The sequence below is a fragment of the Pelecanus crispus genome, chromosome 3 (genome assembly GCF_030463565.1).
Source record: "Pelecanus crispus isolate bPelCri1 chromosome 3, bPelCri1.pri, whole genome shotgun sequence".
NCBI classification, from domain to species: Eukaryota; Metazoa; Chordata; class Aves; order Pelecaniformes; family Pelecanidae; genus Pelecanus; species Pelecanus crispus.
This window is the reverse complement of record NC_134645.1, coordinates 72,249,105-72,275,764: the sequence shown is the minus strand read 5'-3', so window position 1 is coordinate 72,275,764 and position 26,660 is coordinate 72,249,105. Positions and strand designations below refer to the sequence as shown.

The following is a 26,660-nucleotide window of genomic DNA, read 5'->3' as shown; positions in this document are numbered from 1 at the left end:
TCCATCTAGTTCTGTCTGAAAGAAATGTGGTTACTGATAACTCCGTCACGCCTGTGTGTGCTGTGGGTGTGGGTGCCTTTAGGACTACTACTACAGCTAGCTGCCTTCAGATCACATCAGAAAACATTTGCTTCCTGAAGGAGAAATGAGACAGGATAAGGGAACTGGAGAAATAGTATATTGTGGTGTTTTGCTTGCTTTGCCAGGCTTTCCACCCCCTCCACTGTAACCATTCATGCAGAGCATAATTTGTGACCTTGGCCTCGCTACGTGTACAGTAAGTGGGGTTAGCAGTACCTGTCATATTTAATGGATTCATTGGAATTTTTTCCTCTGAAGGTCTGAGTTTTTTAATTTACAATTTTAAAGCTTTATATGCACAATTAAAAATATAGACTAGTTAAGACTTTCCACTATTCAAAGTGATATGATGTGGTTTGTAATTGCCAAAGCCTGCCAAGTAGTTGGGCTCAGTGTAAGGACAGCGTCCAGAACCCCTTGTTGGTGGGATTGGGGAGTGTGTGTGTGTTTGAAGAAAAGAAAGGGGGGAGGGGGAAGAAGAAAAAATTAAATGAAGTATCCAAACAAGAAGTATCAGATTTTGGTTTCAGAAGACAGGTACATTCACAGGCTGTGACTGCTTCTTTTGGCCTGTAGCTAAACAGGCTATACAGCATATATTCTTGCATGTAGATGTGAAAGGAAAGCAAGCTGTCTAGTTGTTGGGCTTATGTAGGATTTATTAACCTTTATTGGCAAAAGGAGGACTGTATTATGATTAGTCTAAAATCAGCTTGTCTCTTGAACTTTTTCTCTTTTCCTTGTCTGTACAGTTTTGGGTTTTCAACTATGTGTGAGTATCTAGCTCACTCTTCTATATTGTACTACAGTTGTGTTGGAGACCCTACTAAACAAACAGACCCACAGTCCTGTCAGCCAAGAACTAGAGCGTATTATATGTCTCCTTGCAACACAGTATTTCAGGTTGTAACTTTTCACTGGAGTATTTTTTAATCTGCAAACTTATGCAGCCAATGCAATTAGGAGGACCTGAAAAATACAGTGTATTTTACAAGGCGGGACAGAGGAACATCCCCTCCCAGGTAGGAAGCTGTAGAGGAGAAAGTTATCTGTATTGCTAGAGTATTTTGTGGTCTTGTGCCATGGTGGCATAGTGGTTGCTGTCACAGTCAGCTCTCAGGCACCATCCCACCTTCCAAAGACAAAGCTTTGGAATGAAAAGGTTTAGCTAATACCAAACATCATAAGCTCTGCAAAGAAACTGCTTTTATTGCATCGTTATTCCTCCCATCCACACACAAATCTCACGTTCAATAGGTGCAAAATCTCTGCCTCTCTCTCTCTCTCCATCTCTCTGGGCTACTTTATTTTTATTTCTCCCCCACCCCAAGGTCTCACTGATGCACATCTAGTTAGTATGAAATAATTGTTCTTAACTGTTTCCTATTTTGGTGCTGTTTCAGAGCTAAGTGAGAGTTAATATATCTGAAAACTTGTCTACTTTTTTCAGCTAGACCAAATGATTTACTAGAAGATGAAGTCTACCTATAAACCTTGACTCTTTCCAGTGATAGGTCACAGGCAGCTTAGGTAGTGTGCCTGCATGGGTGTGATACATAGTTCTAGTTATACTGGACTAATTGAAGTGGTATCTCCTGAGTAGCACAAAATAGTGTGAACTCACTCATTGTTAGTTGGGGGAGTTTCTGCAGGCAGGATTATGTCCATATCGGCAGTTGTATGAAAATAATGGATTAAGGAAACATCCATTATTTGCCACTTCTTTGTCTGTCATACTGGCATTGTGTTTCTGATGGTTCAGTAACTGGGCTCTGCTAATGCTGTCATTACCTGTTTTTCCATCCTTTGCCATAGGCTACTTTGACTTTGATCAGAGGAAGATGGTGTGACAATGGTGGAAATACAAATGGTCAGAAAAAGGCAGCAAGAATGCTAATTTTAAAAGTTTTATTGTGGGTCTCCAGTCTCAGACATGAAATGTCTGAGGTCATTGAGTGATGCTCTATTCCAAAACGCTATCAGGAAAAAGCCAACATCGTCTTGATCTTCCTTTTCCTACCTCTGTCCTTCATGCCACATGTATTTAAATAGTGTGTGCATGCTTTCTGCCTCTGTTACATTGTGGGAAAAACGTCTTTGCTATGTGTTATATTGCTAACCATGGTACTTCTCATGACTGCATCCCTGGCAGGTAGGTGGGGTACCACTGCAGTAATGCCTGGATGTATGTTCAGCTGTGTGCACCAGGCTGGGCTCCTGTGAGTCTCTGTTGATTGAAAGAGATGGTCTCTGACCGTGTAGCCTCTGGAAGACACGGAGGCAGCCCCCAGCATCAAACTCGCTGTGGAAATGGGCTGGCAGAAAGGTCAGGTGCAGCATGCTTCTGAGCCCCTCCTTTCTTCTTGTGTACATTACAGTGGGGCAAGGTGAGTCCTTGCCCTTCTTTTTACTATCTGCCTCTTGCTCCCTGGAAATCACAAAGGTTGCAGCAAAGCCTGAATGCGAGCCAGAAGCCCTGCGCTGCCATTCCCTGTCCTTTCTTCCCTGACCTCCTTCTGGAGCTGCCGACTTGGACCACGGCAACAGTCCCCCCAGGAGGGCAGCATCTCCCCGCTCCTGGTCCTGGCTGCTGGCTTTGCTGGACCCAGCCCTGCCTTGCCTTCTTGCCTCTCCCCATCTCGGCTGGGCTGCAGCACCCTGCTGGAGGCAGCAGGACCTTTCCAAGGGGCCAGGGGTGGGCAGATTGGGCAAGCAGGGCAACCATGCGTGGCCTCTCTGCGCCCCGGCCCCGCTCCTGGAGTTGGGGCTGTGTGCCGCCCTCGTCCCCCCCAGGTATGCAGGTCTGGGCTTGGCATGTGGAGGGTGAGCCCTTGGGGCTGGTGTCGCGTTCAGGGAGCTGGGGTTGGCTGGGCAGCAGGCATCTTCCCTGCTTCTCAGCTTTGTCTGCCCTCTGCTATGGTAAGAATTGGAAATAGCTGCCCTGCTCACGCTCCTAAGAGCTCATGTGTGCCTTTCGGGTCTTGCAAGGGTTTCTGCAGGTGCAATGAGTTTTGTGTACTATAGCTGATGGAAAATGTCTTCTGAACAAGCTTTGTGCTTTCTGATACTTGACTGTATACTGTATGCATGCATGTTTTGCAGGACTTTTAGCATACTTCCACCTTCAGAGTTTAAAATAGTGTTTAAATATGATGTACTAGTGGTGAAGTGGTGATTAACCAGTATTAGTTGTGGTCGTACCGATGCAGTATCTGTGTATGCTCACTTGCTGGTTTCTGCCTCAGCCTTGGTAGCGGCTCACCACACAAAGTACTTGCATCCAACAGCTGAATTGTGTAGGAATCAGAGAAAAACACGGGAGCGGTTCTGTATTGATATGGTATCATGTATACATTACTCTTGCAGAGTTCCTGAATGATTATGAAACCTTCTGTACTTGATGAAGTTTTGCTTGCCTTGCAATGCAATTTTAAGGCCTAATAGATATTTTTGATGTGCCCTCTTGTTCCTGTTCACAGCTGCAGTTTGCACATCCTGTGCAAATTGCACATCCTCCTTTCAAAACATGTTGATAGGCAAACATCTTGAAAGTCAATTACCTGAATATTTTTTTTTCTCTTTAGATGACAATCAGAACAAAACCAATGAAAAGAAAGAGAAAAAAATGGTTTCTCAGAAACCCCATGGTACCATAGAATATACTGTAAGTATTGGTGTGTGCTTTGTTCGTGTCTGAGTTTTGAAAGTGGAGTTGTTGAGGTTGAGAGGGAGCCAGTGGCACAAAACTGAAAGTGCTAAGTGAACACTGGCTGCAGCTTGTACCTATCTCAATAGGAATTACTCCAAATATCATTGTGTGGGAAGAGCTAGGCTCACGTCCTGAACCACTGTTCAACCCAGGTCCTCTGCCTCTTCTCACGGTTGCCAGTCCTATTTTTTACTTTGGCGCCATGGCTCTTTAGTAGAGTAATCGGTTTTGTTATTCTGAAAAATACTTCCATGCCACACTTGCTTAGATCATCAAGCGGTTGGCCTGTGCTTGGTCCTGAGATGATGCGAGACCTCTTTAAGCTGGAGCAGGGTGGCAGTGTGCTGCTGTGGCGGTGGCTCAGAGGACTAGCTCTGCCCAGAAAGTCTGTGTGAGCCGGCCAGGTCCCCGAACCCCACCCTCCATCACACAGAGCGACTGTGGAAGGCGAGTGTCCCAGCTGGGAACGGCACAAATGCCTGATGTGCTGCGACTGCTGAAGGTGTAATGAACTTCCCAGTGTGTGTCCTTCTCCACTTGCCAGACCAGTTCTAAATAAGGTGGTGCTGCTTTAAAGTTTTATGAGAAAAGGAAAGGGACATCTGTAACACCTCTCTATTTTATCTTATGTATAGTATGAGAGAACATTTTTTTTCTTTTTATTGATACCGGCTTATCACGTAAGCTATTAAACAGAGGGTGTGTTGAGATCATCAAATCTGTTCCCTGCAAACAGTCTGTTAGATGGTTTTAGTTCAGCTGTGTGCTGAATGTGTTCACTATGGTATCTTAAGCTTCAACTCTTTCTTCAGGCTGGAAATCAGGACACCATAAACAGCATAGCATTAAAGTTTAACATCACCCCAAACAAGCTCGTGGAGCTCAATAAGCTTTTCACACAGACAATTGTGCCAGGCCAGGTAAATATTTTTTTTTTTTCCCTTTATAACTGAAACCTGATTATTTGCTATGTATTTAAAAGCTTTTTACTACTTTCACATATCTTTTAGGTACTTGGATACAAGGATAATGGACAGTAATATAAATCCCTCAAAGGGCAACTCACTGGTCATTACCTGGAGGGTGGGGGAGGCTCTTTGTAATTGCCGTATCTGACTTTTGTTATTTATTTGCTGTCACTAAAGCCTAAAGATGACTCTGAAGCTCAAGAGGATAATGTAGCTCTTGCAAGAGAGTCAAATTCTTGGAAAGCCTAGATAAATGCTATATATAATACATTAAAGAATTAGAGAGTTAGATACAGTAATTGAAATGGCTCTTTGCCATTATGTTGGGGATGAGTCAGTCTCCTGTAAGATGAGAAATGGAGACAGACAGTTTTTGGGAGAGTCAGGTAATGGAAATGCAAATGTGAAGGCTAACACCTGGTTCATGAAGAGCAGAACTCTACTTCTGCTTCATGGACATGAAGAGATTGAAGCATCCTGGTTTGCAGATGGGGAAACTGAGACACAAAGAGATGGCAAGACTTGCCTAAGAATACCCAGCAGACAAAAGCTGGGATAAGCAAAATGGTTTTATTTTTCTGAACATTTTTAGTTTAAAACTAAACTGTGAACTTTTTTTTTTAACTTGAGGCCTTCTTTTTGGACCTGAGTTTGCTGTTACAAGTTAGTGACTGTTAATAGTCATTTTACAGTTACTTGTTTTGTAGTTGCTATAGTTGCAAGGCAACCTGTGATTGTAACTTTGGGGAAAAAAGGAGGCTCTCATTCTGTGGAAAATATTTTATTTTCTTGCCTGTGGTGCAAAACAAAATGTAGAGCTAGATCCTGTAATTAATTAGATCTGCATGTGCCCTGCCATCACCACCTATGAAGAAGGACTCTAGAATAAGTAGTTGTTAGTTGTTAAGGAGTGCATTGTGATCACGAGTGATCAGTATTGGGTTGTCTTTCTAGTAGAATGTGTAATTATAGTGAATAACTTTTTGAAGCTTGTGTCTCACTGTTTTGACATATGTGTTTGTATTAGATTCTCTTTGTGCCAGAAACAAGCGCTGCGAGACTGTCTTCTTTCAGTCCTGGTGCACCTGTTTCTCCTTCATCATCAGATGCTGAATACGATAAACTCCCTGTAAGTCAAACATTGGTTCACTGGTCTTAAACTCACAAAATAATTTCTGATTCTGAAGCTGAGATTCAAGGCTGTGTAAATAGCAGTTTTTTGAGGTTACAGTTCAGACCTTGTGTGTAGTGTATTGAGTAACACTAATTTTAATTTGCTGTACTACAGAATTTACCATCTCTTTAAAATATTCCAAATTAAGGGAATTCTGTCTGAGCGTAGAAAACCAGTACAAGTTCAGTTGGGCCCAGAGTCTAGCAAAGCAATTGAAAATGGTGTGGTGTATAGTTTTCAAAGTATAGAAAGTTAAATATGAAGAATTACTTAGTGTTTCACCCTGGAGATTTCTGTGCTGCTGTGCAGTCCAGAGCCTTGATCCTGCATTGGGATCCAGGAGCACAGGGGCTGTTAGTTTAGCCTGAGCAGTCAGTTCTTTCTAGTTAAGTGTATTACGGGGGTACCCATTTATAGACTTGACTTATATAGACAAGACTGCTGGATTTAATCTTTGTGAAAGGCCTTGGCATAGCTGATCTTTCATTTTCCTTAGAAGGGTGATTGGCCACAATGATTTTAGATAGTAGTTTTAGGGAGTTTAGCTGTCCACCTGCTGATGTTAAAGCAGTTAGACATTTCAAATCCATAACTAATGAAAAGGAAAGTGGAGAGAAGCCTGGAGTGAGTAACTGTGTTTAACCTTAGTCTTACGCCTCTGTGCCGCCTGCATGGGGAGTCACACCAGTGCACTGTGTGCAGACGTCTTCAGTGTAAATGAGGTGGCAGGACTGGCACTCTCTTATTAAGAGTACCTCATTGAAATTTGGTGAGCTGACTTGCCTTAGCATTTTTTAATTTGTTGCCTGTTATTTGTGTGGAGGTTTTTTGTAACGCTACGAGTTTTTTTTCTTCCATACAGGATACTGTGGGAAATGTACATACATATGCACATACATACACGACCACCGCTTTTCTTCCTTAAGCAAAAGGAAAATAGTTGTTTGAACCTGGCCTTTTAGTTGCCCAAAAATCTAAAAGTATATGATTCTGGTCCTGTTGCTCTGCACTGAACTTCTTCCTTTTTTAAGGATGCTGATTTGGCAAGAAAGGCCTTCAAACCAGTTGAAAGAGTCCTGTCCTCTACTTCAGAAGAGGATGAGCCTGTGGTTGTCAAATTTTTAAAAATGAATTGTCGTTACTTCACAGATGGCAAGGTAGGTGGAACCTGGCTTTTGGGCATTGTTTGAGATTCTTTAAAAGCAAAATCTGTTTGGATAAGTGAGAGAGAAATACTGGGGGAGTCAAACGTGCTCCATATTTGTACAGAATGAAAATGTTATGGTGGTTTTATCTATCGCTGCTGTGTTTACTGATACCATGGTAATATGCTATATAATTTTGTTCTTTCAATTGTTTAATCTGTTATGATAATTGCTTTATGAAAGAATAGCTCTTCTACCCATCTTTGTTCCCTTACCATGTGTTAGCAGAATTATCTGTTTAAGAGTGTGTTGCTAAATATCACAGAGAAAACTGCACTTTAGAGTTATGACGTGTCAGGTTTAGTTGTCCGGTTCCATCAAATTGCGCAACAGCTTTCTAAAATGAACACATGCCTCTTTCATTTATTACTTTAAGCTAAATTTTAACTGTTTCCAGAGGAGTGTTTCCAAATATGTCCATGTTGCTTCTGCACTTGCTAATGAATGTCATGCAAACCCTAATAAAAAGATAAACATTGCATAATACAACCTTTTCTTTCTTTTTCTTGCAAGTGTTCTTGTAACATACGTGTTCCCCTTGGGACTGCAACCCTAAATTTTACAGCAGCTGTTTTAAAAGCAAAGGCACAAAGCTGGGGCAGTATTTTAACCCTCTTTTCTCAAGGCTGCAAGACCCTGTCGTCTTGAACTGTCTACTTTGATGTATCTACTCTTGTGGACTAGTTTCAGTAAGATGTCTGCATGTTTGGGTTTTCAAGTTCTCTGGAATTTGTAACACTGGAGATGCTAACCATTGTAGTTTAAATATATTTTTCCCTTAGTCCTGACTTCTGTAAGATGGATGTGTTTACACCTACAGTTTTTGGCTGCTTCTTGCATCGAGTGGATGTAGGCTGCATTTAACCACTCTGCAATTTTTCAGTCTGCTGTTTTGTAGAAAGTAACAGAGGGCTATTTGATGTCGCGCATGTAAATTAGGGCAATACTGCTGCTTTGTTCTGTGATGCTTGCTAGGTGCAGAGGATACATTGCCAATTTTATGGCTGCAGGATTGAAAAAGTAATTTGCAGTTAGAACAATCAAAAGTGGGATGGCTTTTTTGCCAGTGTAGCTAAAATCCCTCGTTGCCTTACTTCTTGCAGTGGCTGGGTAGGAAGCACAGCCTACTGATGTATTGCTCTTCTGGCTAAATAGTTACATACCTGTGGGAGAAGCCTCTGCACTTGATTTTGATTCTTTCATCCAAATACAAACCAGGCATGTGTATGTGAGTCATACAGGAGAAGCAAATGGGAAATACACACTGACTTTGCTTTACAAAGGAGCAGGTACACACTTACTTGCAAGTGATAAGCCATCAGCTTGGCATCTCCCTGATTTAAAAAACAAAAACCAAAAAAACCAAACAAGTTTGTGGTTTGTTAGCCTTCCTTGGTTTGCCTTGCAGATGACTTTGGATAATTAATAGTGTTTACAGTATAGGTCATTCCTGCTGATCTGTGTCTCTTATTTGTCAGATGTCATGATTTACACACAGCTTCTGAGTTGGCCTGGTGAATTTTGTAGCTTGTCTGGAAGAGAGGGTGCAGGAGCAAGACATTGGAAATCTCCTTTTTAAACCTTGAAAAATGGTCAGTTGCCATAGGTTGAATACTGAATAATGGCTGATGCAGCCTCTTACCGAATCCGTGGTTGGAGCATGTTTTGAAGAATTAAATGTATCTTCTACAGCTGTGCAAAATTTCCTTGGATCAGTGGTAGAAGCTGCTTCTAGATCAGGGAGAAACTGTTTCCTGTCAGGTCCCTGTGTATAGAATCTTTTTGTGTGTACCTATGGGAGAGTAGATCTAAGGGAACTGTAATGTAGCTTAGCATAGTAACCTTGACATTTCCATGAGTAAGACTACCTTCAGGTGTGCTGGTTCTATATAAATTCATCTATCGTATGAAGGTGGCTGCATCTAGGATAAAATGGTACTTTTTTTTTTTTTAAATGCACTAACCTATTTTGTCTGAGATTGGTTAACAATCTGCAGTTTGAGCTTGTAGCAGCCAGCACCGAAAGTTGAATAGTTCCAATGTTTTTCCTTATCAGCCAGGCACTTGGATGTCACTAAGCAGTCTCTTTACTCTCCTTACAATGTCTGACTTGATGCAATTGGAAACCAAAATGTTTTGTTAGCTAACATTGCATGATGGGATATAAAGAAGCAGGAGAGAGCTTTTTCTTTTTAGGATAGTAGCCTAAAATCCAGTACCAAATGATAAGTGAATTACATGTGATGTGCTAACTCTTCCTTCTCTTATTTTAGGGTGTAGTTGGAGGAGTCATGATAGTAACTCCAAACAATATCATGTTTGACCCACATAAGTCTGATCCTCTGGTAATTGAGAATGGCTGTGAAGAATATGGGCTTATCTGCCCCATGGAGGAGGTTGTCTCAATAGCGCTCTACAATGACATCTCTCACATGAAGATTAAAGATGCATTGCCATCGTAAGGAGTGTTCTTCCCTGAACTTATGTTTACAGATTTTCAGTGAGGGTCATGGAAGAGGAGCAGGGGGAGTGGAGGGAAAGCATTTTAATGCAGCAGAATAAAACAAATCAGAGAAGGAAAGTGCCAGCAAAGGAATGATACACTTGTATTGTTGTTCTGCTTTCTTTTTAGAACACTTCAGTGGCAGTAAACAGAAATGGGTTATGAATATGAGAATCAAAGTGCAAAGGAGACCAGTAAAAATCAGTAATTAACAGCACTGGTGGCATGCCATGGTTGGGCTCTTCCACTGACCCATCTCTGGGGTTATTTCAGTGGAAGAGGGTTAAATCTGGACCATTTGTTGTATTACTAGGACTGAGAGGAGTATTTAAAACTTTTGAAGATAACAGCACCTTAACTGCTATCTCCAGTACTTACAGAAATACCAGTCTGTGAAATACTTCCATTTCATAATCAGAAATGCATTGATAGTTTGCATTTATAATACATAATAGACTTTCTGGGATGGGCTACTTTAATTTATGCATAGTCTAGGCACTGCTTATGTATTTATTTGAAGCAAGGTTTTGTCCTTACAGGCAACACCTGTTTGATCAGTGAAATTCATCTACTTCCCTCCATTTTCTCATTTAAAGAAAAACTTTCCAGATATTTGTTGTGCTCATAACTAGAGTGTCTAGTAACTTCGTATTAACTTTTAAGTGATGAGAATCTTGTATTCTTATTCACCTCAGACTTCTTGACAGTAATGAAGAGCTCAAGTTGTACGCTGTTAAGTTTGTAAGAATTTTCCATTTTTAAATGTTTTACAATTGTCCTGCTTTAAAAAGAAATCTTTGAGGAAGTCTGCATTCAAACAGTACATTTGAGTAATGGAGAAAAATAAAAGGAAAAAAAAAAACCAACTCTGCCTTTTGCAGTGAACACGTTCAAATGGGGTACGGCTTATCACTGATTTGCCGCCTTCTCAAAAATACATTTGTACTGACTAGGGAAGCATGGATGGGTGTAGAGGTTGACTCATTGTGACGTCTCGGAAACAATGGTATTAATATGGTATGAATGAAATTCCAGCAGCTAAATACATGTCCTATGGTTTGTTGGTTACTGAATTTCTGATGACTTGCACATCGTTATTACATGTGTACTGTTTCTTCACCCATGTGGCATATTCTGCCAAGTGGATTACTCATTTTATTTCAGTATTATCCTTTACACATTTTCCTTCATTTTCTTTAAAGTCACTTATTTCCACTGATGTATGTTTATTTTGGAGAAAGTAATTTTTCATTGAGTTTCAGAGCTTAAGTTTAGTTGGCATATTATTTATTTTTTTCTTTTCCGTTTTTTTTCTGTTTCCATTTTGCTTTTAACATCCTATGTACATCCATCATTTTCCCTGACAGTGACATACCAAAGGATCTTTGTCCTCTGTACAGGCCAGGAGAATGGGAAGACCTATCCTCTGAGAAAGATATCAATCCTTTCAGCAAATTCAAATCCCTTAGCAAGGAAAAGAGGCAGCAGAATGGGGATCCATCCATTGCTGTGGGTGCCAAACAGATAAAGCCTTCAGATAAGGAAAAGTCTGCTGATTTTGAGGTTCTTCAGTCATCTGAGAGTACAGGCTCAGTCAAGTCAAAGTCACTGGAGTTTCCGAACAACATCACTGCCACTGAACATTTGGAAAAGTTTGCTGTGGATCCGTGTGCTAAGGAGCCTTCTGGGGGAAAAAATGCTTCAGACGTCAAAACCAGAGAAAAATCCCTTTTGGGAGAAGGAGAGGATGACTTCACTGAGCTGGAAAAGACATCATCTCGTATGGATAGAGGGTTGGACAGGAAAATCTCAGTAATGGAAGGCTTGCTGGCTGACCCCAGGGAGTTGGGGAGAACTAAGCAGCAGGTAACCAAACCCACTACAGAAGTCCAGGAGCACTTGACAGTTGATTCCTTGGAAAAAAAGGACAGTGTTGAACCTAAAGCTGACTTAGACTTAGAGCTGTGTGAAAAGCAAGATGTTATTCCAGAAGTAAACAAATGTGTCAGTTCCCCGACAGGTAAGGTGGAGACTGCATTGGACACTAAGAAAGAGCTAGAGAAAGATAAACTTATTGAATTTTACCTCAATAAAGATGGGAATGGGTCTCAGTCATCTGAAGACTTACACAAGGCTGAAATCCAGAAAGGTGAAAACAATAAAGCAATTGGCATAGACCTTACACTTAGCTGTTCAAAGTCCCACGCTAATGAAGTCCATACAGTTAAAAGTATGGAGCTTGATTCCTGCTGTGTTGAAAGGAAAGCACCTTCATTAGAAATCAGCTCAGCAGCAGCAGAGGAAAAGGATCTGAAAGAGTCTGTGGACTCTTCATTAGTACCAGCTATAGACAAGACCTGTCAAGAAACACAGTTAGACAATCAATCAGAAATCAGACTGTGGCTGCTGCAGAAAATTCAAGTGCCAATTGAAGGTAGGTCTCTGGTTATCCTTGTTTCCTCTGAGACTTGGACAGCATTATGACGGTAACCTTTGAATTGATAGCCTTCTGCTCTAAATTTCCTCTTTCTATAATACTTGTTTGGTTTTTTTTACTCTTGTATATTATATTTTTATATTATCTGCTATTTAGAAGTAAAAAATACCTTCAAATTCCCTAAGCTTCTAGCTTGATAAGTAGCTTGTGTGCTCTTTCCGTATTCAGTGATCGCTCTTTACATAATCTTCACCTGTGTTTACTGGCTTTAAGGAGGACAGTGAATTTCATCCAGTTGCAGTACTGACAGGGATACTTCATGGCCTAAGAAATTGTCACTTTGTGTTGGTAACTTCTTCAGTGAAGCCTGTCAGTGTGTTTCTGATAGTATCCAAAGTAGTAGTGCATTGCTGTAAAGGGGGGGTACCAAAGTATTCTTGATGCTATTTGCATGTCTAGTGTCTTTCGTGCTATGGAAACCTGTAAAGAAGTGACAAATAGAAATATATGTAGAGTCCTACTGACCGATCATTTTGTCCTGGTTGGTCATTGGGTTATTATAAATAAAATTCAGGCTGTTACTGGAAAGGATATAACAAAATGAAATCTCAGTTTAGATAGTGTGTACGCATATTACTATTTCTACTACAGCCCAGTGCCTCTAAGCACTAGTCCATTCTGGAGTGCTGATGCTCCTGTCTTGGTAGTTTAATGAACCAGTGGACATACCCTTGATTCATATCAGGTGGGGGGGATGATTAGAGTGGAAGTCTTTATTTTAAAAACAGTTCTTCTTAAAATTATTTTTCCTTTCGGAAGAGTTTATCTCTCGCTAGTCATATTTGGTGATTGCTCTCATTGGGAGAGAAAAAGAAAAAGTGGCTGTATGTGTACTCCTAAAATGAATGAGGCAACTTCATTGCGATTGAGGCTATAGTTCAGTAAATAAACTTTTTTGTTGCACTGGCAATTTAATGAACTTAAACTGCTCTTACGCTTGACCCTGTCTTGTGCAGACAAAATATGTTTGTACGGCTGTCGCACCATCTGAGTTGAGGAACTGATCGGGCTCTGTGTCTATGTGTGCAGGGTTACCCGTTGACTGGATGTGTTTCCTGGGCCCAGTCAAACACTGTCCCCTTTGCTTGCCAGCTTAATGTTACAGTTTGCACCCAGCCTAGTCATCTTACTGATTTGTTTTACAGGGCTATTCTGTACATATCTGTACAGCTGAGGGGGATACAGGCTGTGACAAAATGGGAATAAATGTCCACAGTTTAGGATGAACAAGGATTTATTAAACCAGTTTTGCTATTGAATGACATGTCAGGTTTAATTCTGTGTACAGTGCCTCTGAGTATTCCTTTGAGATTATTAATCTTTGTGACAGTGTTTTATCAGCTGCAGTATTTGTACTTTCCTGTAAGCAGCCCCTTTTTGTGTCTCATTCAGATATGCTTCCTTCAAAAGAGGAGAAGAGCAAGACTCCTCCAATGTTTCTGTGCATTAAAGTAGGCAAGCCCATGAGAAAGTCCTTTGCGTCTCAGAGCACCACCATGTCTCAACAGTACAGTAAAAAAATAAAGCAACCAGAGTACTGGTTTGCTGTTCCTCGGGAAAGGTAAGCTGCAGTGCATAGTACGAAAACATGTTTGTCTCTTATTTTTTTAAATGTGTAGTGCTTTCTAGAGTTGAATCTGACTTTCCTTACATGGTCCAAGGTGTGAAATGCAGCAAGCATGCTGAGATGAGGAGGGGGGTGCCCTTGTTTCATTGCATGCCAGAGAGGTAAAGCAGTGTTTGTTGCTCGTCTAATATGGCTCCCAGTGGGAAGGAAGAAGGGATCAGGTGCCACTTGGAAGATGAAAAGAGGGATATACGTGCAGCTAACGTGATAAAAACACTGGGGGATGATCTGGGTTTCATCCATAGTCTAGGAAGTGAGGGAAAGGGAAAAAGGGGAGCAGTGGCAAGAGAGGCAAGGAATCCACTAAGGTGCCAGTGCGAAAAAATAGGTATTTCACACTGAGTAAAGGGCATCATGTGGAAAAGGGAGACACTCCTAAATGAATGGGTGTGGTTATTTCTGCCTTCAGGCCCATAAAAAACATCCGTTCCTTCATGATAAAATCAATTTAAATGTTTTATGTGCCTGTAGGTGTGTATGTATGCATAAATAGTACTATAGCAAAAAAAAAAAAAAAAAAGTGAAGGCCTGTGATATTCCACATAAATCACCCATGAATATTCACTGGCTGTGAGGAATCAAATCCCTGGTCCTTCTCTTGCTAGAAGGCAGCAAGAGCAATCTCAGAGGTGTCTCTTTAAGGTGCAGTCAATTTTTTTCTTTTTTCTAATAACTTTTCAGAATATTTAATTTTATTTTCAAATTTGTAGCATATGTGTTGATTTAAGTGTTTATTTCTTGTATTTTAGAAATGAGTGTTTTGACCAGACCAGTAGTATGGAAGTTGCTGACCCAGGGGAGTAGGGCAGGAGGTTTAATCCAGCTGGAATGTGGCTATTGGGAGTGTAACTGAAGATAGCTTTTAGTTTGCTTGCTATCTGCTGAACCCAGTCCTTGGCTCCTCAGGGATTGCAAAAGGGTGGGTTCAGGAAATTCTAGGTTGAAGTGTGAGTAAATATTTCAAGGAGTTGGAGTGATGCTGTAATATAACACAAGGTCAGTTATTGCTTTGGGGATAGTGTATCTAATGTTGAATAGAGCTGCTGAGCTGAACTGAGGTCATCTCCGATGGTTGTTCTGTGCAACAGGTAAATCTGTTAAGCTTCTTACCACAAACTTGGAAAACAGCTTCTTGTCATTTTATGAGCAGAACTCTTCTGATTAGTAAGGGGACCTAATCCATATATAAACTGAAGCGTTGACAACTGGTTTATACTTAAGTTTTTAGAATGAGGAAAAAGTAATTTCTGCAGTGAGCTGTTGGCAGCAGCACTTGGCTGTGCTGGCTGACAGGCCAGATCTTCGCTGTCAGGGCTGCTGTTCAGATCTTGATCAAAATTAGTGGTGAATGTAGTATAAGATTGGGTCATTTCGGTGCTATTCATGCATGCCTGTTTCAACACCACAGAGGTGCATGAAAGATCATGTAGAACTTGGGGCAAAAATTAAATGCGAGACCTACTCCTTCGTATTAATGCCTAACAAGCCAGTGTTTTCTCCAAACTCTCGGATACCTTCCCAAAGCAAAATGCATCGCTTCCTACCCGCTGGTGATATTCTTGGACCAGTATTGCATAGTATATAATTATCAGTGTTGCATCTTGAGTACTGTGGACACTAGGGCATTTGGGATAGCTTTGCATTGTATTTTTGATATAATGTATCAAAATAATTTCCTAAGTTTGAAAACATTTGGAATACAATTTATATTCATGTATGAAAATATCAAGAATACCACTCTCATCTCATTAGCCATAAAGCAGCATAAATAAAACACTTTCTGTCCAGTACAGTCACAATAGCTCGTGCAGCATCTTAATGTTTTCTAGAAATTAAAAACAAAACCACAAAAACCCAACCAAAACAAACAAACCTGAATTGAGATTGTGAAAAAATTGGTTTGCATGCCTATAAACACTATATAAGTTAAATCTTCCTCTGATTTGCATTTAATTACATTTTTCCATGATCTCTTAGTGTTTGCTGTTAAAACAGCTTCTGTCATCAGTTGTGAGAATGGCTTCATTTTCAGCCTGGGCCCCGTAGTCCACCACTCCCAGCAGAGCTGCTCATCCATCTGCAGACTGCTGCTGCTTTCCTGGCCTTGGCAGGTTGCGGGAAAGCTGCACTGGGGGGCAGACGTACTTACCTTTTAAAATTTTTTAATTTTTTTCTTTTTTTTTTTTTTTTTCCTTTGGTTTTAATGGAAGCCTCTGGAAACATCATTAATACAGAGGGAAGACTGTTAGGCTGATACTCTTTATAAAAGCTGGCAATGAGTCTTAAGTCTTGCTTGCCTTTTGCAGCTGTTGTAGGTTTTCTCTCTTTCTATGTGACTTCCCAGGTGCATGAGAGTGTCCTGGTGTGCGTCACCCTGTGACCAGCACAGCGCAGCTGAGTTAATCAGTGACTATGGGGCTGCTTTGCACTGCCCGCTTGATCACAGTCGTGCTCGCCTTGACACGTAAGAGGGGAGATGGACACCTTGAGTTGCCTTATATACAGATTACTACAGATTACTCAGTCTAGGGCAGCTTCTTGTCAGGTTCAGCTGAGCAGAGAGGCACCCATGTTTTTGGACACTAATAGAGAGATTGATTCTTTTGCTAAGAAGCCTTGCAATGGGTATCACTTACAGTATTAAAGGGTAAGTCTGTGCATGCTCTTACTACATTGATTTATGTTTAAATGGTATGTAGATTTTCCACCCTACTGGAATTTGAGTAGTAGTAGGTCAGTAATTATGTCACAGATTTCCTCAAGGTCTTGCAGCGTAAAATGCCTTGCACTGGGACAGAGATAGTAATCTAGAATTTCTTTGTCTATAAACATGTGTCCTAACAAATAATTTCCTCATTTTAGCATTGACTAGTTCCTCAGTCAAGAAGTAAATCTTGCTGATTGTCTATAATATCAATTTGGCAGACAGGTTTGGTTTATGAATGTATAATTTGTATTGATGTTGATGTAAAAGACATTGCACTGAGATCATGCTGCTCAGAGGGCATCTGCTTTTTTTGAAGTTTCTTTTTTGAGAGCAGGCATATTTTTAGGGAGGAAAAGTAACAGGGGTTGAGCCTTGCTTCTCTTTTTCAGTCTTAGCTTCCTGCTCCATTGATATTTTTTGTTTGTTTTGGGGAGTTGGGTGAGTTTTGGTTTGGTTTTTGTTACCGTTTCTGTAGGGTTTCCTTTTGTAGAACAAGATGTCACTTGGTTGTGACTCCTGTTAGTATCTAGTACGTAACACCCTGTAGTAAATACGGTTGAAGCTGAGATCTGGAAGAACTTGCAGCACAACTAGCTGGAGTCAATACCTACGTGATGCTTCCGTGCACTTACGCAGGGCTTTGCATAAAGGGACGAAGATTAAGATGGTCCTGATGCTGAAGGATTACTCTTCTATGCTCCTGTTAACGGAATGGAATAGGTAGCATAAAGTTTAGATTTAGACTGCTTTTGAATTAGCATTCTACAAATAGAGTACTCCTACACCCCTGATAAATAAGATGTTGAACTATACAGATGAAACCTATGAAAACCTGTTTGTATCTATAGCTTAATATCTTATAATGAGGGCTTGTATAAGTTTATATAAGCTCATGTAAGCATATGAGGGCTTATGATACCTTAGCCCTCATAAGATACATGAAGTACCATCATCATCATCTAGTCAGGCATGTTTATAACAAAGTCATAGGACTCCTCTGAACTAATTCCTGTTTCAAGGCCAGGAGCTGTGGTTGGACTTAGAGGCTTTGTACGTGTATCACAAGATGCAGAAACCCTCTCCCACTACCCAAACACACAAATTTGGAAGCAGCCCCCCTCCCACCTGTGAGTGAATTGAAGACCTTCATTTACGGAAAACTGGCTTGCCTCTGCCCTCAAAGAAGTCAGATACTGTTGCCATATCAACAGAAATGGTGGTGCTGATGATGTCAGTTTGGGACCTCCTAAATTAAAGTGTATCTTTTAGAAGAAAAGTAATTTACAGTTCCCCCTCAGGAATCAACTGTAACTTGACAAGTTGTCTGGTGTGTTTTATTGATAATTGCCTTTGCTCTTTTTCAGTGCACTATATACCTACTTTAATTTTTCTGGCTTCCAGTCCCTGGTTTTGGTTGTATCTGTATTACCAGGATTCAGTTCCTCTTAATGTAGGCTATCACAGGGTATCACTTCTGTAAGCTAAATGACTCTCTTTGCCTCTTGCTGTACAGCAGTTGGTTTTGCATCACTAAGCTGTAACGCTTGAGCATGACTTGGGAATGGTGCACTAGAGATGGGCAGAGTATTCCAGCAGTGGTCACCAAAGTGTCAAACACCAAACTAAACACACTTTCACCTTCTGCTGAGTGTTACTTTCTTGGTACATTCAAGGATTGCACCAAGTATTGTCATCAGCATGCTGGTGCAGAGCTCTTGTTCCGAAATTCAGAGCCGTCCCAGGTCTCTAGGGTCCTTCTGCCAAGAGTACGATCTGCAACCACAGCCTCTGCTCACTGTTCTGCAGCGTGTGCTCCTCTGTTTGGATGCACTCACACACACAGCTAATTGCACCCAGCTTACTAAGCAATGCAGTGGCATAAATACTCCACGAAGCTTTTGTCTTACTGATTTTATGACTTTGCTGTCATGATCTTTATGTCATGTTTTGTACTCTCCAAAATTAGCGTTCTACTGAATTTATATCCTTCCCTATAAACTTTTCTTACTACATTTGTTTTGTGCCCTCTGTGTGTGTGTTACTATGAATGTATTTGTAAGCATATTCACTTTCCTTTTAATCTGGCTGCCGCTGTCGGAGGGGGGTCCCTTTTTAATCAGTGTTCCATCTTTCATTTTTGATTTGTGTCTCCTAGGTTGGTTTGGTTGTTTGGTGTTTTGTTTTGTGGGTTGTTTTTTTTTCTAAAAGTTTCCTGTTATCATCTTTCCTTTTGAATAATTTCTTTCTGGAGTGATTAACTTCAGGTTTCTGAAGTTGTTCCTTTCCGAGTATTTTATGTTTTATTGATGTTTCCCTGTTAATGCATGACACACTTATAAGCATGTGATCACCAAAACAGCTGTTGAGATCTAGGATAAATTTCCTTGCAGCTGTCAAGTTGGCTGTAAGAGTGTTCCTCAAGCAGTGGTTTTTCAATTTAAGAATTGTCTCAAATTTTTTCAGTTTGGTAGCTTGGAAATACCACCAATGTTACAATTTTATTAACAGAGAAGGGAATGCTCTGCATCCACTTTCAGAATGACCTTACTTCTACAGTCACCAATTTCTTATTTTATGCTGCTGCTTCTTAAATCTGGAGCATCTGGATTTATTTAGCATCTGTCCGAGAGGAAAACTTAGTTATGGACTACTTAAATAAACTGAGCATATACAGGTCTGTGGGGCCTGACAGGAAATATTCTGAGTGTACTGAGGAAGTTGGTTGATGTTATTGCAAGGCTGCTTTCTATCATCCTTTGAAAGGTTATGATCATTGGGAGAGGTCCTTAATAATTGGAAAAATACTGCAACCATCTTCAGAAAAATTGAGGAGGATCTCTGGGAGCACAGGGCAGTCAGCTTCACCCCAGTCTCTGCGGAAGACTATAAAGCATGTCCTTACGGATGCCGTTTCCAAGCACATGGAGGGCAAGAAGTCATCAGGAACAGCTATCATAGATTTACCAAGGGCAAATTGTTTTTCTACCAACCAGATAACTTTTCTGTTTGAGATGCCTAGCTCTGTGAACAAGGGGAGAGCAAAAGGTTGTTGTTTTACTGTGACTTAGTAAGGCTTTCAACACAATCTCCCATAGTATCCTTATAGCCAAATTTGAGAGATGTGACCTGGACAGGTAGACTACCAGGTGGATGACAAACTGACTGGACCATTGGGCTCAAAGGGTTGATAGCTCGTCTGAGTGGCAGCCAGGCACAAGTGGCATTCCTTGGGGACTGATACTGTTCAATGCCTTCATCAGCGACATGGACATTGGGACAAAATACACCTTTGTCATTTTTGGGGATGATGCCAAATTTGAGGAGTGTTCACATGTTGGACGGGCAGGGCTGCTGTTCAGAGGGACCTCAACAGGGAGGAATGGGCTGACAGAAACGTCAGGAAGTTGAGAAAAGGCAAATCCAAAGTTGTGCACCTGGTGTTGAGCAGCCCCTGCAGTGGTACAGTCTGGGGATGGGTGGCCTGGGGAGCAGCTCTGCAGAAAAGGAGCTGGGGAAGTTGAGAGCAAACTCAATGTCAGTCAGTGGTGTGTCTCTGCAGTAATGAAGGCTTCACTTCTTGCTAGCGTGTTAGGAAGAGCATAGCTGACAACTTGGGTTATTCCCCTCTTCCTTTCAGACACATGGTTAAAAAGGGGGCTGGGGGGGGCTTGGCAAAGAGAGGGAAGGAGGGGGAAAACAAAAAAGTAGGATGGCGTCAGACCTTTCCCAGATCACATGCTGTATGCATTAGAGGAAATCATGATGAGATGGCAGAGAAAAACAACACGAGACTGGTTATGCATGGAAAAGGTTGCATGGAGAGGTTGTGGAATCTCTGTTGAAGATTTTCGCAACTGCAAACGGACAAGACTGTGCAACCACCTCTAACTGGGAAGTTAGCTCTACTATATACAGAAGTTGGCCTAGATGATATCCAGAGGTGGTTTACAACCTAAATCTGTTCTGTGATTCTGAGAGTATGCTGCTGTCTTCCACCCACCTGCATTAACGCGATTTCAAACTGATCTTAGCCAGACAGCAGCAACCACTAGTTTTATTGTTCTTTCACAGGGATTTGTAGGAATTAAGTAGTTAACTTCCCAGACTAGGATTACTGCACGTAAAACACACACTGCTCAAGTTAAATGTCTCTCAGTTAAAACTCACCTTAGTTAGCAAAGAGATGATCATAGTGCTCTTTCTGAAGTCTCTATGAGCAAGTGAAGAGGAACAGAGCATGCTGAGTGGCACCTACTGATGTCGGAAGACTTCTACAGTTAGAAGAAAAGGTCAAGTCTTGACTAAAATGAGATGATACGGCTTTTGGAAGTGCCTTCCATAGTTCACTGGTTTTAGATCTGTGCAAACTTGTAAGCAATCACCTGGCTTCTCACAAAGAAGGGGGGAATCCTTGGCAATGGGAGTGTGACCTCTTTTAGCCTTTTCCAGGCAATTACTGGTGAGAACTATCCCAAAGACTGTTTGTTTTCACAGTACCACTGTGATCTCTTGTGTGCTGCTGCAGAGGAAAGAACAGCAGCTACAATTTTTACTTTGATGTCAACATTAGCTACCTTACTTGCTCTTGATGAAGGGAGGCTGCTGATGCTTCAGGAACTAGCGTTGGGTGTTCACAAATTTAGGACAATTGTACTAAAACTGTATTTGGTTGTATATATTAAAAATGTTTCACAGGTACAGTTCTTATTTGACAACAAAAATTTAACTCTGCTAGAACATGTTAGCCATGCACAACAGAAGCATTTGTGAATGTGCAAAGGAGAAGAGAAAAAAACTGATGGCAGTGCTAATTTCTTCCTTTTTCATGGTTAAGAGGACATTTCCATGATGAAGCAAAGTCAGTCTTTTACTCTTTCTGAGGGTAGTGGAAATGGATCCAAATTTCTGGAGGCCAAAGTGGGTCAAGCCCCTCCAAATACCTCACTTTGTGAATTAGTGTAGTTGTCATGGGCGGGCAACAATTTCAAGGCTATCAGTTTATACAGTTAGAACTGATATCAGACTCTAGCCCTCGTTGGTAGGAGTGTAGAATAAAAAATGTAGACTTGATTGGAAAAATCTCTGGAATTACACTAGTGACGCTGAACAGAATCCAACAGTGCTGAAATGGTGTTTCAAGATTATTTGTGCATCTATATATAAATCCAAGTAACTTGAAATAGGAGGGGGAAAATGCCTAAATTTCTCCCAAGATTTTTTTCTTGGTTTGTATTGATCACGGAAGAAGATCCAGTATCATAAGTACTTACTATCTTTCTACCTGCTGCCTTTAATTAGGGTTTGATTTCCACGCCCCCCCCCCCCCCCCCCCAGCAATTCAACTTCTTGAACAGTACATCCACTATCATATTCCTGTTTGAAATTGCATGTGTTCACTTCAACTTTAATATACTACATAAATTCCTTCTTTAGAAATTGTTTCACTGTTTGTTATGGATGCTGTCAAAAACCATTTCTTTAAAGACAGTGGTTGAGAGCCGACTACATTTATAGAAGTGCATACACTGCTGGTACTATATCATCAGCAAAGCTGTCAGTAACTGCTTATTTTCATTATGCTAACAGAATGAAAAATAGTTTTGTGGTTAGTCTCTATAACTTTTAGAGGGCAGCTAGAAATGTGTAGTCTTTACTGGTAATATGGCTTGCCTTATGCAGGAGGTCAAGCTAAATAATTAAAGTGAGTGGTTTTTTTATGGACTTAACTTTTGTGAGCATGATCTAATACCAAACAATTTGTCATCTTAATATGAATTCTGCGGGACTGGACAAGCCACTTAGTTTTTCCCTGATGCTTTGGCTGTGTGTATAGCAAAGGGAGGAAAAAAAAAATATTGTGGGGACAGAAAGCAGAGAAACCTTGAAATGCTTCAGGCTGCTAAGTGGAAGGAGCTATTGCCTCCTGTGGTACATGGGGGTGGAAGTACACAGGTATCCTATTTGTATGGTTGTACCTTCTTTGTCGTTGGGCAAAACCTCAGTACTATGTGACAGTGCTGTGTTTATGGACCACTGCACAACAGTTGTCTCCCCCTCTTCTCTTTACAGGGTGGATCACTTATACACATTTTTTGTTCAGTGGTCACCAGAAATATATGGGAAAGATGCCAAAGAGCAAGGTTTTGTTGTGGTAGAAAAGGAGGAGCTTGACATGATAGACAACTTCTTCAGTGAGCCCACTACTAAAAGCTGGGAGGTGAGTGCTTTCTGCCATGGTATGAAGCATGTGCCTATCAAGTGTGCATACCCTGTTAAGAATCTCAGCACTTGCTGTTTTGATGATTTTTATGGTGTTTCTTTATAACACTTGCTGCTTCATATAGAAGTCTCCTCAAGGTTTGTATCTGTCTCACAAAATGTACTCATATTCCTTCAGTCCTCCTTTCTTCTCTCCCTAGAAAGAGCAGGCAAACAACTAGGAGCTCTGTGGTGTGCAACCAGCAGTTGTGTAAATATTTTGGTTATGTGATGTTTTGCAGAACTATACAGGTGTATGTTGTCAGCATTGCTAAATTCGTGTTGTATTTATGTGCTACAAATAAAACCTCCAAAATGTATATGTATATGTACATGTAAACAACAACAGACTCCTGTGTGCTGGTTGAAATGGATTGGTATGTGATGTTGTGCCATACATACGCTTGCTTCTCAGGTGCACACAGCAATACTTGTTTGAATATTGGTTGTAAGATGGATTGGTATTAGACTGGGACTTTGGCTTTTTCGTATGGGGGCTTTTGCAATCTGTTTTAACTACTTGGCATGCCTGCGTTTGTTCTCTGTCTGTCTCTTGTGCATACAAAGCCTAGATTCTAAGGGGGAAATAAGCTTGCACGCGTTTTTAATGGTATTTCTGAATGCTGAAGTGCTTGCTTCAGCAAGCAATGGGTTAAATTAAAAAACAGATACATCCATAAGTGGGAAATATCGTGATAGTGAAATTCTACTGCTCCCCCCCCCTTTTTTTTGAGCATTGCTATCTTCAAAGTATGTTGTCCTGTTCAGAAGCAGCAGAGCTTGAGAGTGGGGCTTGTCATTTGAAATGTAGCAACATCACCTCTAATCCCAAATAGCTTTTATTTTTACAGTTTTGTAGTTTAATGTTGGTGCTTTGTGAACTGCAAGATGAAAAAAAAAAAAAAGTGTGCATTTCCTTGTTTTGCTCAGAGCTGAACGTAGTCATATATTGCACTAGATTTCACTGTTTCGTTTTTGTTTGCATGCTGTTTTCATAAAACCAAAATGAAAGAGGAAGGCCAGTGATCCAAAGAACAGAGGTGGGAGAGATCTGGCCACACTGGGAGTTTTCTCTCATTGTTTTATTTAAATACGTATTGGGAGAACAATTAGCTGGAAACAGCTTCTTAAAGGTGTGTCTCCCTTATTTGTAGTATATTCAAGCTTTACAAAGTTAAAGTAGGTCTGCCAGGAAATCTCTGTGGAAAGCCCAAATTTGGGCATGATTACTGTGAAAGTTTCACTCTCCCGTCTGGGGAAACAGAAAGTGGTGGTGTAGAGAAGCACATAAGCAATTTTATCACGGCGTGCCACAGGCAGTAGCTGTCTGTCATGCTTGTGGGCGAGAGCTCTTGCCACTAGAGCAGAGCAGTGTAGTGGATACTGCAAAATAAACTGGTAGACGATGAAAGGGAAAGAAATGCCTTTGAATATTCGAATTCTTTACTATGCCAGACCTCACCAGGGAGAACCTTTTGTGGAGGTATGTTGAACTGTGTCCCTGTTTGAACAGCATGGATCTGATACAGCACCTCTGTCCTAGTAAAAAATGTGCTCTGTACTCAGATGAATTTTAATAGCATATTTCCACCCTGGGTAGCTTGCTTTCTCAGTCCCATAAGATCTTTAAAAGATTTTGTAGATCCAGTTTCTGTAGTGGTTGATTCTTTTTGTTTGTCTTCACTTTTGTGTGGTCTGTAAGTATCTGATCTTGCAGATCCCGTTTTTTCCAATTGTTGACTCCAGACTACATTCCAGTGTGCACTTCAGTTATAGACGGAATAGGTATGTATGCAGTGAAGAGGGGGCCTTGTCTGTCTTTAGAGAAAATTTGCAATTTACAGCTGTGTTAATAGATTTTCTGTGGTTGCCTATGTCTGTGAGTTTGGTTGCATTTTGCTACAGATACCTGTTGCTGGTTCATTTACTGTGACACTGTCCCCCCACTCTCCAGGGGAGAGACTATTCCTAGAAAACAGTCTTTGAACGAGGAGTTGGGTACTTTTGGTATGAGATGAAAAAGGTGTTCATTTAAAAAAAAAAAAGAGAGAAGTAAAATAAAATAATGACCTGGGAGATGAGGAGGGAAGGAAAACCATTCAGGAGGTAGAAAAAGAACAAGGGTAAAAACAGAAAGACCATTTTCCTTTAACAGTTTGTTGGGTTTTTTTAAATTGATCTTAATTTTTGCAGTGCAAACCTTCCCTGAAATTGGCCATATGAAAAAAATTTTCCAGCACAGGATTCCCTCCAGTCTCAGAAGACCCAGGACTAGGTCCCGCTGAGCCTGGGCTGGAGAGGCAGGATGCAGCTGTACAGCTCTTCCAGTATCACTGGCAGGAGTACCTGTACTGCCCAGGTGCGCAGGGGAACGTAACAACATTAATTCTGCAGGCTGGATTTTGCCTTGTGGTGGTCTTTCCCGTCTTTTCCTAACCCTGCTGTGCACATTGGAGCATCAGTGCCCAGGTGCCCTGCTCAGGGCGGCTGCCTGGGGCTTAGCTCCAGGTGTCCGCAGGGTCAATGCGGGCTGGACGTGAGTGCGTACAGTGCACGTGTTGCTCGTGTCCCACTGGAGAAGCCAGGTGTGACTGACAGTATTGGGTCTTTGTCCTACCCGTGGTGAACACCTCACCAGTTCTGGTCTTCATGAAAAACTCCGTCTCTGTGCTTTGTGGTGGTTAAATCTGCACCTGGAGTCAGTCCAGTGGATTCGTTTTCTCGCCTGTGGGGCAGGTGTGTGCAGGACCTCCAGGCACTGCTTGGCAATTGTCTCGACTGTTGACAGCTCCTGCAAGTCCAAGCAGTGATCATGAAGGTGCGGAGGAGTTACGCAAAACTTTTATCTGTGTGTAACGTTAAAGTCGTTTGGAAGCCGTATGTGCAGGGAGGTGTGTGGCATCAGAGTGGTGTGTCCTGCGGCCACATCTTGAGGTTCCTGCTCCAAGAAAAGACCTCTGTGGTGATATGCTTATGGAAGGAAGGCGGTTTAAGGTTTTCCATTTGTTTTGCAGTTAGGCCTCCTTGCTTCCCTTTTTCTTTCTCATCAGCCCCATTTCTGAGCTCTTGCTGGTGCTCAGTGCCACCCTGGCAAACAGGAAGCCCCAGCTAAAGCCCCGCTGCCAGGCACAGTGTGCCCCTTCTCATCTCCCACTGCTGTGCGGAGCCGAGGCTCCTGTCACTTGCTGTGTGCCCTGAGCTGCAATGAAACATTTTCCAGCTGTGCCAGATGATGTTCTCTGCCAGCTAGGAGGCTGAGACCCCAGCAGCAGCTGGTCAGGAGCCAGAACACCCTGACTGCCGCCGCCGAGGGGCGAGGCGGTGTCCTGCCCTCTGCGGTGAGCTCTGGGCACTGTGGGTGCTGCCAGCTTGGGAGCTCCTGCCCTGTGCCACGTTTGGGTTCCTGTTTGCTGCCCATGCTGCCTGAGGTTCAGAGTTTGTCCCCTGTTTCTCTCAGCACCTTGTAGGCTGCTGAGTCCTTTTATAGACAAGCATTAAATGTATCGACTTGTGTTCTCATTTTGTTTCCAGTTGTATGGGAAAAGGTAGTGTGGTAGTTGCTGGAGAGAAGTCTGTGGTTTGTTTTTGTAAGTATTTAAAGTCAAACCTGATGATAGAAGCATTTATATGGACTCACCTTTTAAAATACTGCAGTGTGCTCTTTTTTATATAAGTAAAAGAATAAACAGAAGTTTCCAAAGAGCTGTGTGATCATTGTCAACTAAGAATGTATTTTATAAACACCTTGACTCTCAGAATGAGTATTTTCAAGAACTTTACAAACTGGATGCTCAAAATCTTACTTGGTACATTTCCTACAAGACAAAACTTCAAAATACCTGTTAAAGTTGATTTACATTTTTTCTTCTTTGTTATATTCATTCTGTTTCAGTTTGTATACACAAAACTGTGTCTGAGCCAGTAAAGAAAA

At 41.4% G+C, this 26,660-nt stretch overlaps 1 protein-coding gene across 8 annotated transcripts in view; it reads left to right on the top strand.

Annotated features, from left to right (window-relative positions):
- NCOA7 (nuclear receptor coactivator 7) overlaps positions 1-26,660 on the top strand; it is a 101,669-nt gene that overhangs the window by 67,974 nt on the left and 7,035 nt on the right. For 5 of the 8 annotated variants that reach the window (XM_075706908.1, XM_075706911.1, XM_075706909.1 and 2 more), the window contains 8 exons: positions 3,666-3,745; positions 4,603-4,710; positions 5,786-5,887; positions 6,964-7,089; positions 9,411-9,595; positions 11,008-12,074; positions 13,530-13,698; positions 22,541-22,688. In XM_075706908.1, coding sequence (XP_075563023.1) covers positions 3,666-3,745; positions 4,603-4,710; positions 5,786-5,887; positions 6,964-7,089; positions 9,411-9,595; positions 11,008-12,074; positions 13,530-13,698; positions 22,541-22,688 — 1,985 coding nt within the window. Of the gene's footprint in view, positions 1-3,665; positions 3,746-4,602; positions 4,711-5,785; positions 5,888-6,963; positions 7,090-9,410; positions 9,596-11,007; positions 12,075-13,529; positions 13,699-22,540; positions 22,689-24,027; positions 24,213-26,660 lie in introns of those variants that run through there. The other 3 variants (XM_075706912.1, XM_075706914.1, XM_075706916.1) reach the window with 3 other exon arrangements.